The sequence below is a fragment of the Oryza brachyantha genome, chromosome 6 (genome assembly GCF_000231095.2).
Source record: "Oryza brachyantha chromosome 6, ObraRS2, whole genome shotgun sequence".
Lineage (NCBI taxonomy): Eukaryota > Viridiplantae > Streptophyta > Magnoliopsida > Poales > Poaceae > Oryza > Oryza brachyantha.
In genome coordinates, this window is record NC_023168.2 from 11,973,419 (window position 1) to 11,987,468 (window position 14,050).

At 44.4% G+C, this 14,050-nt stretch overlaps 1 protein-coding gene across 1 annotated transcript; it reads left to right on the forward strand.

Moving 5' to 3' along the window:
• The first annotated feature begins 6,967 nt into the window (after positions 1–6,967).
• LOC102712452 (anthocyanidin 5,3-O-glucosyltransferase-like) lies at positions 6,968–9,230 on the forward strand. The gene is made up of 2 exons (XM_006655998.3): positions 6,968–8,457; positions 8,854–9,230. The coding sequence occupies exons 1-2, from the start codon at positions 7,033–7,035 to the stop codon at positions 8,890–8,892; spliced, it is 1,464 nt and encodes a 487-aa protein (XP_006656061.1). The 5' UTR covers positions 6,968–7,032; the 3' UTR covers positions 8,893–9,230.
• Positions 9,231–14,050: the final 4,820 nt, after the last annotated feature.

Here is a 14,050-nt window from a genome sequence, read left to right on the forward strand (position 1 = left end):
GGCGTCTTTTGAAATATATATACAACATTTAGAAAAAAATGAATAGTAAAAGTTTGTATATGAATAGTATCTAGTGTCTAGTAAAAAGAAAGGAGCACTTGCTATGGGTGCTGTTGCAGTATGGTTGTGAAAGAATTTACCTTCCACAATAATAGTATCTATTACCTAAATACCCCATTTCAGTTTTAGAATACAAGGTGTTTTTGTTTTGTTGGAATTTATTTTAAGAGAAATAACCAATTTTACAGAACAAATAGCAATATTTCTAACCAGGGTTCCCCTTACCGTTCTTCCCGCGAAAACCGCGGTGCCGCGCTCCCGCGGATCCCGCAAGGTAACCGCAAAAATCGCAACAAATTTGAAAACAAAAAATTTGAATTCAAAACCGCGCGGTGCTAAAACAACGCATGAAAACCGCGGTAACCGTGGTTTCCCGCGCGATTTTTGCGGCCAAAACCGCAGTTACCGCGAGAAGACCGTGGGTGTGCTGTCAAATGCGAAAAAAATATTAAAAAATCTTAAAAAATACATGAAAAATAGAAAAATATTTTGTGACTATATTTGTGAGTTGTGACATTGGAAAAATAGGAAAATATAATATGTTTTAGGGAAAACATGAAAATTTTCATATGACATTTTCTAAATTCTTTGATATTGCAACATAAACATACACCACACCAATAAAAAATAACAACTTCATTTGATTGCTACGTGACAACTATACCTACTACCCATTATTACTAACATGCTCATATATTTTTTCTCTATACATATTTTTCATATATCCATCGTCGTATATTTGTATTTCAACATTATTTACCCTAGTGTCTATTACAAATTAATAATGACTCAACAACAAAATATTCTTAACCATCTTCCTATAAAATATTATTTGCAATAGACTATTTTTAATTTTGTTCCCTGAAATTCTCATTTATGATTTTTAATTACGCCGAAAATACACTTTTTCATGAATTTCTTTGACAAAACTACATTATATATCAACCTATATGACATATATTTTTTTCATTAAATTTCCTTAAAAATTTTAAATTCTCCTCAAATTTAAACTCGGTTACCGTAGCTTACCGAAGCCGTGCCCCCGCGGACCCCGCGGTAACCGCGAGATCCGTAACCCTGTTTCTAACACCACACATCAACTATGGATTTAATAAAATTTATTTATTGTTGTAGATGTTGCTGCACGGAAATTTCATATGAACAATGGAACAATTTTTAAGGCAAAATTTCTATATGAAATGTATATAAGTTACACAGACAAAAGTAAATAAGAGATATACATTCTATAGTACAAACATGAAATAAAAAACTGCTTATAGAAAATATGCAGGCGCCATAATTTAATTAGAAGGATATAAACATTCATTATGTACTTTAAATCACGCTATGTGAATCCATACCTATTACAATCTATGCTCAAGTTGCCATTAATTGAAGCAACCTTACGTATACCGTCCAAAATGGTGTAACCCGCTAATTTGACCATGATTCCGTCATGGTAACTTACACCTTCAAAAGTTGTATCACATCATCTTTTTATTTATGCTTATACTTATAAGCCAAAATTTGAATTTCCAACCATAAATTTGAAGTTGATTTTGAGGTTTTTCCACCAAAGTTTATTTTCTAGCTTTGTATTTAGATTGCTAAGAATATGTGTATAAAAGTTAAATAAATTTTGGATAATAACAAGGTTGGCAACAGTGATCAGGACATCACTACTTTGAATAATAACAACACTCCTCAAGTTACTATCCAAGGATCAATCACTAAAGCTCGTGTCCATCAATTGTATTTATAGGTGATTTCGTTTCTAAGTAGTTCTTTTTATAGTTTTAAAAATAGATTGCAACCTAACGATGTTATCATGCTTACGAATATCACAAAAGATAAAAAAAAAAGTACATGGAGAGAGTTCTTGAGTTAGATAAGACCTTCAGGGACATCCAAACAAAACAAGACTCCTAGTCCAACCTGAGTTCCAGTCTGCCTCGGCATCCAGGACAAGCATGCACTAAAACGGATGCCCAGGGTGTATATGGACTCCGGATGATCCACATATGCATGGAAATAAAAGTTTATAATCTATCCGATGGCTTTGATTTGACACTAAAATCATGTCGGAGTCAATGGGAATCGTCGAAATAAATGAGTGTTCACAATATGCCAAGGTTCTGTGCTACCATAGTTTGGGTAGTTGGGTCGTGTAACATCTTAGAGCCTATTAGGGGGCACGTCCAGGAGGAATCACGTCCTAAACACTATAATTAGTTGTTATACCCCATGTTAGGTTTTTGGGTTTTGCTTAGATTAATCTGTCATCGCAGTTTTGCTAATAGATCGGTTTGTGAAACCTCATCTTCGAGTTCTTCATTAATCATTCATCTACAATTCAGCTGTTGTCTTTCATCTTCTTGCTTATGTTCTTCTATTTGCATGCAAGGATTAGCCTTCTCAGCGAAGTCAATCGGGTTTTGGCTCAGTTGGTAACTAGAGGAGACATTGAGCTACGGTTGCACGGTTTGGATCGTTTTGATCGGAAGTTGGATCACATGTGTCAACTTTCCACCAAATCAAAAGTTATCTTCACCAATCGGGAAGGGGGGGTCGGGTATGGCTAGAACGGCCTTGACCCCAGCCCCAAAATACATCACCGGGCCCTGAACATGAACCTCGGTTGAATGCAATCCGTGTTCCCATCAGCGGTGGATCCCTAGCCCTAAATGGGGCCCGGAAGGTCCCGAAACAATATCAAAAATCACAATGGATTTACATTGGAGAATTGGAGTCTTGGATGGCCTAATGGCGCACACACGTGGGGCGGGCTATGACGGGCGCCCAGGTGGCAGCCGCGTGAGTAGGCACCGGCATCGACTCTAGCCACGGGCCACAACCGTATGGAGTGGTGGTGGCAGCGGCTAAGAGTTGGAGGCGGTGTGGTTGCACGCCCACATGGCCACACAGGAGTCTGAGAGAACGACTCCATCAGAGATAGATAGTCAAGAGAAGCTAGGCTTTACTATTTAAATGGGCAATGGGCAGTGGCCCATGATTTTCTATCTTTTTATATTATTCACAAATCCCGGGGGGCCGTGTGTTTCTCGTAGGTGAAGTTCCTCCCCTGTCCCTGGCCCCAAAAAATTCAGGGGCCCAACCTTGAAGCCTCGTGGGAGAAATTTTGCCCCTGACCCCGGCCCATTGGGGTCGGTCCCCACCCCCTATGGGGATATTGCCAAGCCTAGGCACAATAGACTAAGGGTGAAGTAGAGGGGAGGATATGGTGCGTGGGAGCTCGAATAGGCAAAACCGTAAAAGAAACATGGAGACGATGTAATAGGACTTATATAGCCAGTAAGGAGCCTGAATGTCATGGATTATTGTGAGGGAAATTGCCAATAATTGGGACCATCGATGACAAAATGGTTGAGCTGAACACAGTGGTGGAGCTAGAGCAAACCAAGGGGTTGCCTAACTTTTTTTTTGTGTATAGTGCATATATAATTTTATACCAAAATTTACTAAATGAATGTGTATAAAGTTAGAAATTGTGTACCAGAATAGAGAAACCAACTAATAATATTTATAGTATTGATAAATGATAATGTGTCAAACATAGATGACATTTCTACAAATCTCCTTTTGCAAAACATTACAAATTAAACATGTAAAAGAGATAGAAACATAGTTGAATTCCCAACAAAAAATAAGTCATTCAATGATTTAACGTAAATAAAAATATTTACCTATTGTTCATTGTATTCGTGGGTGGTCATATTCAAAAACCGATCAAGTATCACTGCAATAGTTGTTTTTTTTTCATTTCTTCTTTCTCCACATAGCAAATCAATCTGGGACTCAAGTATTCATCACCAATGCGATTGGACAAGTATGTTTTCACAATCTTTATAACTGAAAAACACCTCTCAACTATAATAGTAGCAACAAAAGGCACCAAGAGTAGCTTCAAAAGCCAGTTAAACCAAAGAGTAAGGAAGATGTCGATGATTTGGATCGGCAGTAATATATGGGGTGGCTAGCGAGACGCAAAGATCAATGGTTAGGATGAAGACATAGGGTTAACAGGTTCAGGCTCTCGGTATGCAAGATAATATCCTACTCCTACTTGACGATTGTATTCGATTATGGACAGATCAACTAGAAGATAGTCGATCTGAATATCTCCTGCCCCCATGAGGGGTGCCCTTGTCCCCCTTATATAGTGGGGGATAGAGCTTACAGATATGATAGAGTTCTAATCTAATAAGACTAGAATCTATCCTATAGATACGATTAGGCCCGGTGTAGACGGCATGCAACCCCTACCCTAACCAACCCGGTACAGATATAATTGTTTTTCTATTCGGTAACCTCCTACCATACCTATACCAACCCGGTACAGATATAATTGCTTTTCTATCCGGTAACCCCCTACCATACCTACATGTATAGTCTACAGATACCCCTAGTACATGTATTCCACAGAAGATATTTCCTCGTCTCAACCATTTTTCTTTTTTTTTTTGTGAAAGCTCACCAATAGTCCGTAAATTGGAGAACCTATCATCTTGTCTCACATCAGCAATGTAAAGTGAAAGATGATGGCTAATTTCTCTTATTTGCGAAGGAGTAAAATCAATAGGATATATTTTTGCTAGTTTCACCAAACTATCCACATTAAAATCCTGAAATGAATCTCTAGGACTGAATACACCAGAACAAACTAATAGTTCAGAGGTTGTCTCATTGAAACGGTTGTCAATCTCTTGAAGTAACCAATCAATAATAGCATTAAAGCAATCCACACGTTAATGTTACATATTTGTTATTCTAGTTTTCTTCCTTGACCTTTGAGGATCAATGTTTGCTTCTTCCATTTACAGCTTGATGGTATCATGCTTGTCACACAAGTCATACACATTGGATAACAATTTTTCCCACGCATATGTTCTATGCCTACTCAATAGAGACCTAGTGGATTTCACACATCTTATAGCATTCACAATATCTTGATTCGTCCTTTGCAATGCTAATGACAATGTGTTTGGGATTATCAATGTTGTCAACACGAGATTCAAATAAAATACGAAGTCAAATGATAGAAATAAACACTCCCGGACCATATGCTTGATCTCTACGTGACCCATCCCTTTCATCATTTGACACATATTCTAACACTTTAACAATTGTTAGAAACATGTCAACTAAAATTCTTACTGTTTTGTAACAAGAACTCCAACGAGTATCTCCGGTCCTTTGAATACTCTGCTATTCATTTAACCCTATCCGAATTTGAAGTAGCACAGGTCCTAATGCCTTAGTCACTTCATCATGATTAATATCTCTAACCATATCTCTCTTTTGATGATCCACCCACAACATTTAATAAGGTAGAAATCATGCTAAAGAAATTACTAACACCTTTATGTTTCATTACTAGTGTCAGAATTACTAGTTGAAGTTAATGAGCAAAACAATAAACATAATATGGTGAACTATATTCCCTTTGGATCAATGTTTGCAAACCATTAAACTCAACGTCACATGTTACTTTCCCGTTTATATTATTGTCCTCTTGCTTGGCTCAAACTCACCTTAAATTTGGTTAATAAGGAACCAATATAATTCTTAAAATTCCAGGGAGACAGCCTAAGAGAGGGTAAATAGGTATCTAAAAAATTTTTCAAACGTATCGGTCAGTAGGATATGTCCACCTTGCCTAAACCATTCTCCCCATACTCTCTCCTCCACAAAATGCATGGCTCCTACGTGACGAGTTGAGGTCATTCATCATGTTGTAGAAGCATTGTGTATTCCCTTAATAGCAGCTTGAGGTGGCACCGCTAACAAGGACCATGTGACCCCAGTGCTTAGAACTACATTGGCGTCTAGCCAGCAATCGTTAGCACATCTTATATTAGTAGAACCTATGTTGCCCTCCACTACAAGTGGTGCTGCCATGACTACAGCTTGCACCAGCGCCGTTAGCTGACACCTTCATCTTTTCGCTTATGGTTATACTTATAACAAAATTTAAACTTTTAAACTTAAATTTAGTGTATTTTAGGGTTTTTCATCGAAGTTTAATTTTAGCTTTGACTTTTGGATCGTTAAGAATATAATGATAAAATTTTTATTCATAAATTATTTTTTATTTATAAAAATGTCGTTTGGTTTTTCAAAACAGCCAAACAATCGCCGGTGAATGTCCACCTTCGTCACTCCGACTTGCGCCAGCGCCGTCAGCCGAACTTCTCCTGTGGACCACGTCCAGAATGATCACATCAGCAACGGAAAGTACACCCACCATTGAACATCTCCATTTAAGCTAAAAATAATAAAATGGTATTTACGTTGTCCAACACAAATTACAAGTTTTTGAGTTGTCCTTCGGTCAAATCACTTTTTGACTATAATAGGAAATTGAACAAACTTTAAGTCTTTTGTAACAAAATTTCCTTGATATTATAGTCTTATTTTTATTATAATTATAGAAAAATAAAAGATAAATATTAGCAAAGTTACCTTAAAAATACAACATTGGTCTAGAAAAACATGGAATAATCATGTGAAAATGGTATAGATTATGATATCTTGAATTTAGTAATGTAGTTTTTTTTAACATATTTAGCCTCTCAAATACGAGGGTTACATGGTTACATTGCTACTAGTTTATCCTGAATTAAAAAGTTTACATACATATATTATCTGTTCAAATATAAGTGGTTATTAACCGTGCTATATCATGTAAAGGGTATTTTAATCATGCTAGTATTAAAACGGTTGGTTGTACTGATACAGCTATATGTGTACTATAATTAACAATGATGATTATAAATAGGACTAGAAGCGGAAAGAATAGCACGCCACACTAGTCCACACGAAAGATAAAAAAATACTATAAAAAAAAGGGTGAAAAGGACTGAAGACCCGTCAGATTGTTATCGTCTCTATCCTTGGCGAGAAGAAGAGGCAAGTGATCGGGTGAGCAGAGAGATCCTCCAGCCCAGTCCAATGGCGGCTGCCAGAAGAGTGGTCTTGTTCCCCAGCCTTGGCGTGGGCCATCTCACCCCCATGCTGGAGCTCGCCGCGGTCTGCATCCGCCACGGCCTCGCCGTCACAGTCGCCGTCCCTGACCCGGCCATCACCGCCCCCGCCTTCTCCGCCACCCTCCGCGAGTACGCGTCCCGCCTCCCCTCCCTCTCCGTCCACTTCCTACCTCCTCCTCCTGCACACCACCTCCTGTCCCCCGACGCTCACCCGCTCGTCCGTATGCTCGCCGTCCTCCGAGCCCTCGCGTCCGCCGCCCTCCGGGACCTGCTGCGTGGCCCCCATGCCGCTCAGGCGCTCGTCGCCGACATGTTCTCCGTCTACGCCATCGACGTCGCCGCCGAGGTCGGTGTCCCGGGGTACCTCCTGTTCTGCACCGGAGCCGCCAACCTCGCCGTTTTCCTCCGTTTGCCACATCTTTGCTCCGGCAGCGGCGGGAGCTTGAGGGAGCTCGGCGACAAGCCCGTGTCGTTTCCCGGCCTGCGCCCGCTGCCGGCGTCGCACTTTCCCGATGAGGTGCTCGACCGGGGGACGGACATAAGCGCCGCAATGCTGGACGCGTTCGACCGAATGGCGGACGCGCGCGGCATTCTGGTGAACACCTTCGAGGCGCTGGAGAGCACCGGCGTGGCTGCGCTGAGAAGCGGCCGCTGCCTGCCCAACCGCGCCACGCCTCCGGTCTACTGCGTCGGGCCACTGATTGCCAACGGCGACGCGGAGGAGGAGAGGCACCAGTGCCTCGCGTGGCTGGACGCGCAGCCGGAGCGCAGCGTCGTGTTCCTCTGCTTCGGGAGCCGCGGCGCGCTCTCTCCGGAGCAGGTCAGGGAGATGGCCACGGCAATCGAGAGGTCCGGGCAGAGATTCTTGTGGGTGCTGCGCGCTCCCGCCGGCGCCAGCGCCACTGAGCCGGACGCGGCGCTGGCTCTTCTTCCCGACGGATTCTTGGCCCGCACCGCGGACAGGGTGTTCGTGGTGACCGCGTCCTGGGCGCCGCAGGTGGCAGTGCTGCAGCACGCGTCGACGGGCGCGTTCAGCACGCACTGCGGATGGAACTCGACGCTGGAAGCCGTCGCAGCCGGCGTGCCGATGGTGTGCTGGCCGCTTGACGCAGAGCAGTGGATGAACAAGGTGTTCATCGTGGAGGAGATGAAGGTTGGCATCGAGGTCAGAGGGTACAAACCCGGGGTGCTTGTCCGCGCCGACATCATCGATGCCACCGTGAGACGGATCATGGAGCCGGAGGAGCGGCAGGGAGTCCTGGAGAAGGTCATGGCGGCGAAGGAGAGCGCCGCGGCGGCGTGGAAGGAAGGGGGCTCATCGTGCGTCGCGTTCGGTGAATTTCTCAAGAACATGGAGGAGGACAATGTTGCCATGGCACATTCCAGCCAGGTTCTAACTTGAAGTTCTTCCTCAGCGTGGTTCTTTGCCTTTGCATTTGTCTTCCCATGAATCAGGATGGATCCACAAAATATTGTAGTTAATCGTGCATTTATGTTTCTAAATCCCACTGCATAAGGCAGAGTAGTATGTGTATGATAAGCTTTTAGGTTCAGAAGAAAATTATATGGCCCCAAATATGTGGTCATCAGGTTTCTTCCTGTTAGAAACTAAACCTTTTCAATTCTTGGTGGTCTGATAGCTCCACTGCTCGTAGTGTTTCATTTCTGTTAAACAATTGGGGAGGTCTCTAAGATAAATCTTCTATCAAAACATGTATAATATGTACAGGAGAAAAGTAGAAGACAGAACTTACGAAACATCACAGTTGTTTGTTGTCAATTGCAGGTACATGTCCTCAAGCAAACTTCTACTCCCTCCGTCTAAAAATAAGTCTTATCTTAGTTCAATTTTCAATTCAAAAGATAAACTTGTTTTAGAGAGGAGGAAGTAACATTCAGTTCTTGGATATTCTCAGATGAATTAAGTATTCTACCCTCGACATATGTAAGGCCAAGGTTCTGTCCTGGAAGTGAGCAATTTGTGTAACTTTGTCAGCTACTGCCTTCGCCCATATTTAAGGGCAATCACATATTCACATTACATGTCTCCCTATCAAGTCCTCCACAGTGCGAGAGCTCTCAAGAAGTGGCTTCAGTTTGCAAATTAGTCCTTCGTATTTTACATTTTAATCCTCTCAACTTTTTAAATTACATAGATTGTGCGTAAATTGGAACTTCTACTCCCTCCTAAAAATAAGTCTATCTTTTAGCTCAATTTTGAACTCAAGATAAACTTGTTTTATATAGGAGGAAGTAACATTCAGTTCTTGGATCTTCTCAGCTGAATTAAGTATTCTACCCTCCACATATTTAAGTCCAAAATTCTGTCCTAGAAGTGAAAGCAATTTGTGTAACTTTGTCAGCTACTACCTCCGTCCATATTTAAGGGAAATCACATTACATTAGGTTAGTCTTAATGCATGCTTTATAGGGTGTTATACATATTAAATAGAGTATCATTTGGCAGGGGCATTAAATGAGAGTTTCATAAAATGAGAGAGAAGTTTCATCACCATAAAACTCATCTGGCTTGGTTACCTAGTTTACCGTCTTGGTAACTATATCATAAAACTATATATTGAGACTAACCTTAAAAGTCCCCCATCAAGTGGCCTCAGTTTTCCACGTGGAATGAGACCGCAGGTTTAAATGATTGTCCTCCACAATGCAAGAGCTCTCAAGAAGTGGCTTTAGTTTGCAAATCAGCCCTTCCTATTCTGTATTTTAATCCTCTCAGCCTTTCAAATTACATAGAAATCCAAAATGTTACAAAAAAACCCCTCAAAATCACAAAATTCTATAAAATATAACCTCCTTGACCAATTGACCAACTCATCCCTCTTCACCTATGGCGCCTCTCCTCTCCTCCGATACTCCTCAAAATCGGGTGACGACAACACCCATCGAGCGGCGTAGATCATGTGACGGTGACATGCAGCTCAGGTGGCGTAGTGCGACTCCGGCAGCCTAGAGCTCAGAGAAAGCACGACCGGCATGAGGCCCGAGTGGCACGACGCTCAAGGAAGCTTCGGCGGCATGGAGCGCAAGCGGCGCCGTGCAGATCTGGGTGGTCCGAGGCTTCCCCACCCATGTCCGGTGGGATCGAGGTGGGTGACGACGTGGTAAATCTCCCTTCTAAGTCATCGTCGCCGCTTTCTCCTTTCTCCGGTCATGGACGATGGTAGGCCCATGCTAGGGTATAAGGCGGCAAAGGCATGGCCCCTGTATCGTATAGCCTACCCGTGTCCAAGCGCCATCACCTGCCGAGGGCATTGCGTCCCGCAGAAGACACGAGCAGCCTAGTAAGGCTACTCACCCCACCGTTTCTCTCTCTCCACAGGTGACCAGCGGTGAACGTGATGTGGTGAGACCACTCGTCACATTCCCGCACCGTGATGGCGTGACCGTCCGTCTTATTTAAAAATTTTATATAAAAAAATAGTTACACATAAAGTGTTATTCATATTATATCATCCAACAACAACAAAGAGGTACTACGTCCAAAGGTGGCATGGTGAATTTTCACCGGATCCTGGCTGGTCTATGGCGCAGTGAGGTACGAAGGAGATTGGATGTTACTGTGGGCCTCGGTATCTATAATTTGCTAATCTAGATCTACATCACGGAGGATCCTTGTCATGCCCAGAAATTTCTCACACGAATTTCTGAACTTAATTATGTATTAAAATCCCTGTCCAGGACCAGCTAGGATACACAAAAAGACAATGTTGATTACATAACCATCGTTCTTAGAAACAACTGAAAATAACACTTATTCTAACGAAAATACAGCGGCGGGTACGACTCCAGTCCACAGGCAAAGCTTCGACGACGGTAGACCAGCTCACTCCTGAGCGTCTCCTCCATCGGACTCCACTTCTCACTCTGGAGGGGAGGGGGAATTGGGCAAGGCTGAGTACAAACCACCGTACTCAACAAGTAGCATGGAAAAGAGGGCAGTAAATGATGCATAAGGATCATCAAGGACAGGATAGGGTTAATTGCAATAAAGCAGCATTTGAATAAATAACAGAGATTAAATTGAATAAAGGTAATTATAAATAAAAGGATAAGTAAATAACAGTTGTAAAATACCACAACACTGTCCAACGTTACATCACATTGCGACAGGCCCCACCACTACTCAACGTTACACCACGTTGCAATAGTCTCAAGGGAAAGCCAGTTTACCTAGTCATTAAAGGTTCAACTAATCACAGTGAAGCTGGCAGCTCGCCCTTAACCGTGGGCACGGCTATTTGAATAGATTTACTCTGATCAGAGGTGTGCTACTGTACCCACAAGACATAGTCCCACTACACTTGCGACATACCACCATGGCATACCGGAAAAGGAACTATGATAGGACCCGTCGCATAACCCTCCCTATTCAATCGCACCACACTTCAGCTTCCTCTTGTGCCCAGGTGAATCCGGAAGCAGCATAGGCCATCGTTACACCACGACTTCCATCCATACTCCATCACGCTCACCCTTGCCTGGGTACGTCGAATAGTAAGCAACTACACTCCAAATCTCACCGTTGCCCATTCTCGCTTGTGGTTAGTACGGAAATAAATTTCAGGGTTTTCTGCGAACCGGTCCTTAATTATCATGGGTGCAACTCTCAAAACCAAGCACCCACGACCCACCATTAGCAATATTTTAGTTGGCATTAACCCGAACCGGGCAATGAATCATTATTACAGCTATTCAGAGCTAATCATGATTATTAAACGATCCCAGAGCTACTTGATCTAAGCACGGCTAAGCATTAACCTAGGCCTAACTCTAATCAAGTTACCCCTGGTCTAGCATGAATAAAGTTAGATAAACAACGGCATAATAATAAGGATTACCCAAAAATAAATATAGCAAATACTTTAATTAAAACAATGCATATTTGATTAAATAAAGCAGGGAATTTGCAATAATAGGTTCAATATGATCAAAGATGAGTGTCACTTGCCTTTCTCTGGCCCCTGGGGAACTTCGGCGATGATCTCGAAGTAAACCGACTCTTTGGCGGGGTCCGAATCTAAACGACAAAGCACAAAAATAAATAAAATAGGCACAAACTCTACTAAAACAGTAAAAGAAAGTATTTTTAATGGATTCTTGACAATTTTATGAATTTAATGAAATTTGAATGGACCTAAACGGAGACTAGATGAATTAGATATGGATTTTAGAAGTTTTCTGGGTTTTTAACTAAACAGAAAAGTCCTAAATCAATTATTGCGCAATTAATAGGGCTACTGACATCAGCGAGGAGAGAGGAGGCGCTGACGGGTGGGGACCACCTGTCGGTGGGTGAGAGAAGGAAAGGGGGCTGACAGCTAGGCCCCACAGGAGGAGAGAGGGAGAGGGCTGGCAGTGGCTGGCGGGCTGGGCCCACCGGCCAGAGGGAGAGGGGAGAGAGGATGGGAGGGACGGTCGGCTGACGAGTGGAACCCGCTCGTCAGCGACTCGCAACAAAGGAGGAGGAGGAGTAGGGCGGCTCGGCCGACCACAAGGGGAACGGCGAGGGCGGCGACAACGCGACTCGGCGGCGGCGACGAAGGGGACAGCACCCGGCGACGGTCGGGACGACGGCGACGACGCGGCGGGGAACGCCGGTCGGCTCGGGGAGAAGGCGGTGACGGCGTGGCGAAGGCGGACGTGCCGGCGCGGGCACGTCGATGGCAACCGGCGACGCGAGCGCGTGGCGGCGGCGCATGGGGTCGGCGACGACACTCGAGAGAAAAGAGGGGAGGAGAAGGGAGGGGTGATGCTCACTGGCAAAGCGAGGACGGCGGTTAGTCGGCGAGGAGGAACGGGTGATGGCGAACGGAACAGCGACGGCGACGACCCGAGCGCGGACGGCGACGCGCGGACGACGAAGTCGGGCGCGACGGCGAAAAGGGCGAGGAGGCGGCGAGGGTGCTCGGACGTCCACCGGCGGCGACAGAAGCCGGCGGAATGTCGGCGAGGTCGAGGCGGCGGTGGCGACGCGGATAGGCGGTGACGTCCGACAGCCAGCGGCGAGATCAGTCAGCGGTGGCGATGAAGCGGCGGCGCACGGGTGAGGCAAAAAGTGGCGGTGGGGCGGAGAGGTGGGGGCCTTATAGGGTGGCGGCGCCGGTTAGGGCGGGGCGACGGTTGCGGAGTCCGCACCGGCCACGGCGCGACAAAGGCGGCGGCGGGTTCGGCCACGATGCGGCGGCGCGGCGAAGTCGGGGCGGAGGTGGACTCGGGCGCGGCCGCCGTTGCGGGGTGCGGTCGCTGACAGGCGGGCCCCACCTGTCTGTGGCGCGAGGGAGGAGGGAGGTGGCGGCAGACTTGGTGCGTGGGCGAGCGGGCGAGCTGGGCCGAGGCGGCTGGCGGCCCAGGTAGGGGCACACGCGCGGGAAAAGGCCGGCTCGGTTGGGCCGGCCTGGAGGGGCGGAGAGATGGGCCGGTTCGGCTGGGCCGGCCCGGGAAGGAAGAGGGGAAAAAGATAAAAGGAAAAAGAAAAAGAGAGAGGAGGATAATTGGACTTCGGCCCAATTTGGGAAGGAAAGGAAAAAGAAAGAAAAATGAGGGAAAAAAGGAAAGCCTCACTCTTGTCGAATTTTAAATTAATTTGTTTGGCCAAATTTTATACTTCTTCAATTTGAGTTTAAATCCAGTTAATCGATTTGCGAACCTTGATTTAATTAAATTAATTTCTTTTAAAGGGATTTTTCCTGAGTTAATTAAGCCAATTATTATTTACGAATTTTTTTACGAATTAAGGCTAGGATAAAACCCCGGGTGTGACAATCCTCTCCGCAAAATTTTAGTCTACGTGGGAAGAATGTTTACATAGTCTAGTAAACTTCACTACAAAAAGTTTACTGCAAGGTGAGATTGGAGCAGAGTCGTGGAGTAGAATTAAAGTTGCTCCATGTTTTCAGTTGTGCTTTGTGTTCTTTTAGACTAAATTATTTATTAACTTTTATACGCACATTTCTCGAACTACT

Bases quoted from the DNA above. Each gene is read 5' to 3' on its own strand.
- LOC102712452 (XM_006655998.3), top strand. From the start codon at position 7,033: ATGGCGGCTGCCAGAAGAGTGGTCTTGTTCCCCAGCCTTGGCGTGGGC. The intron at 8,458-8,853 runs GTTCTAACTTGA...TGTCAATTGCAG, and splicing joins CCATGGCACATTCCAGCCAG to GTACATGTCCTCAAGCAAAC.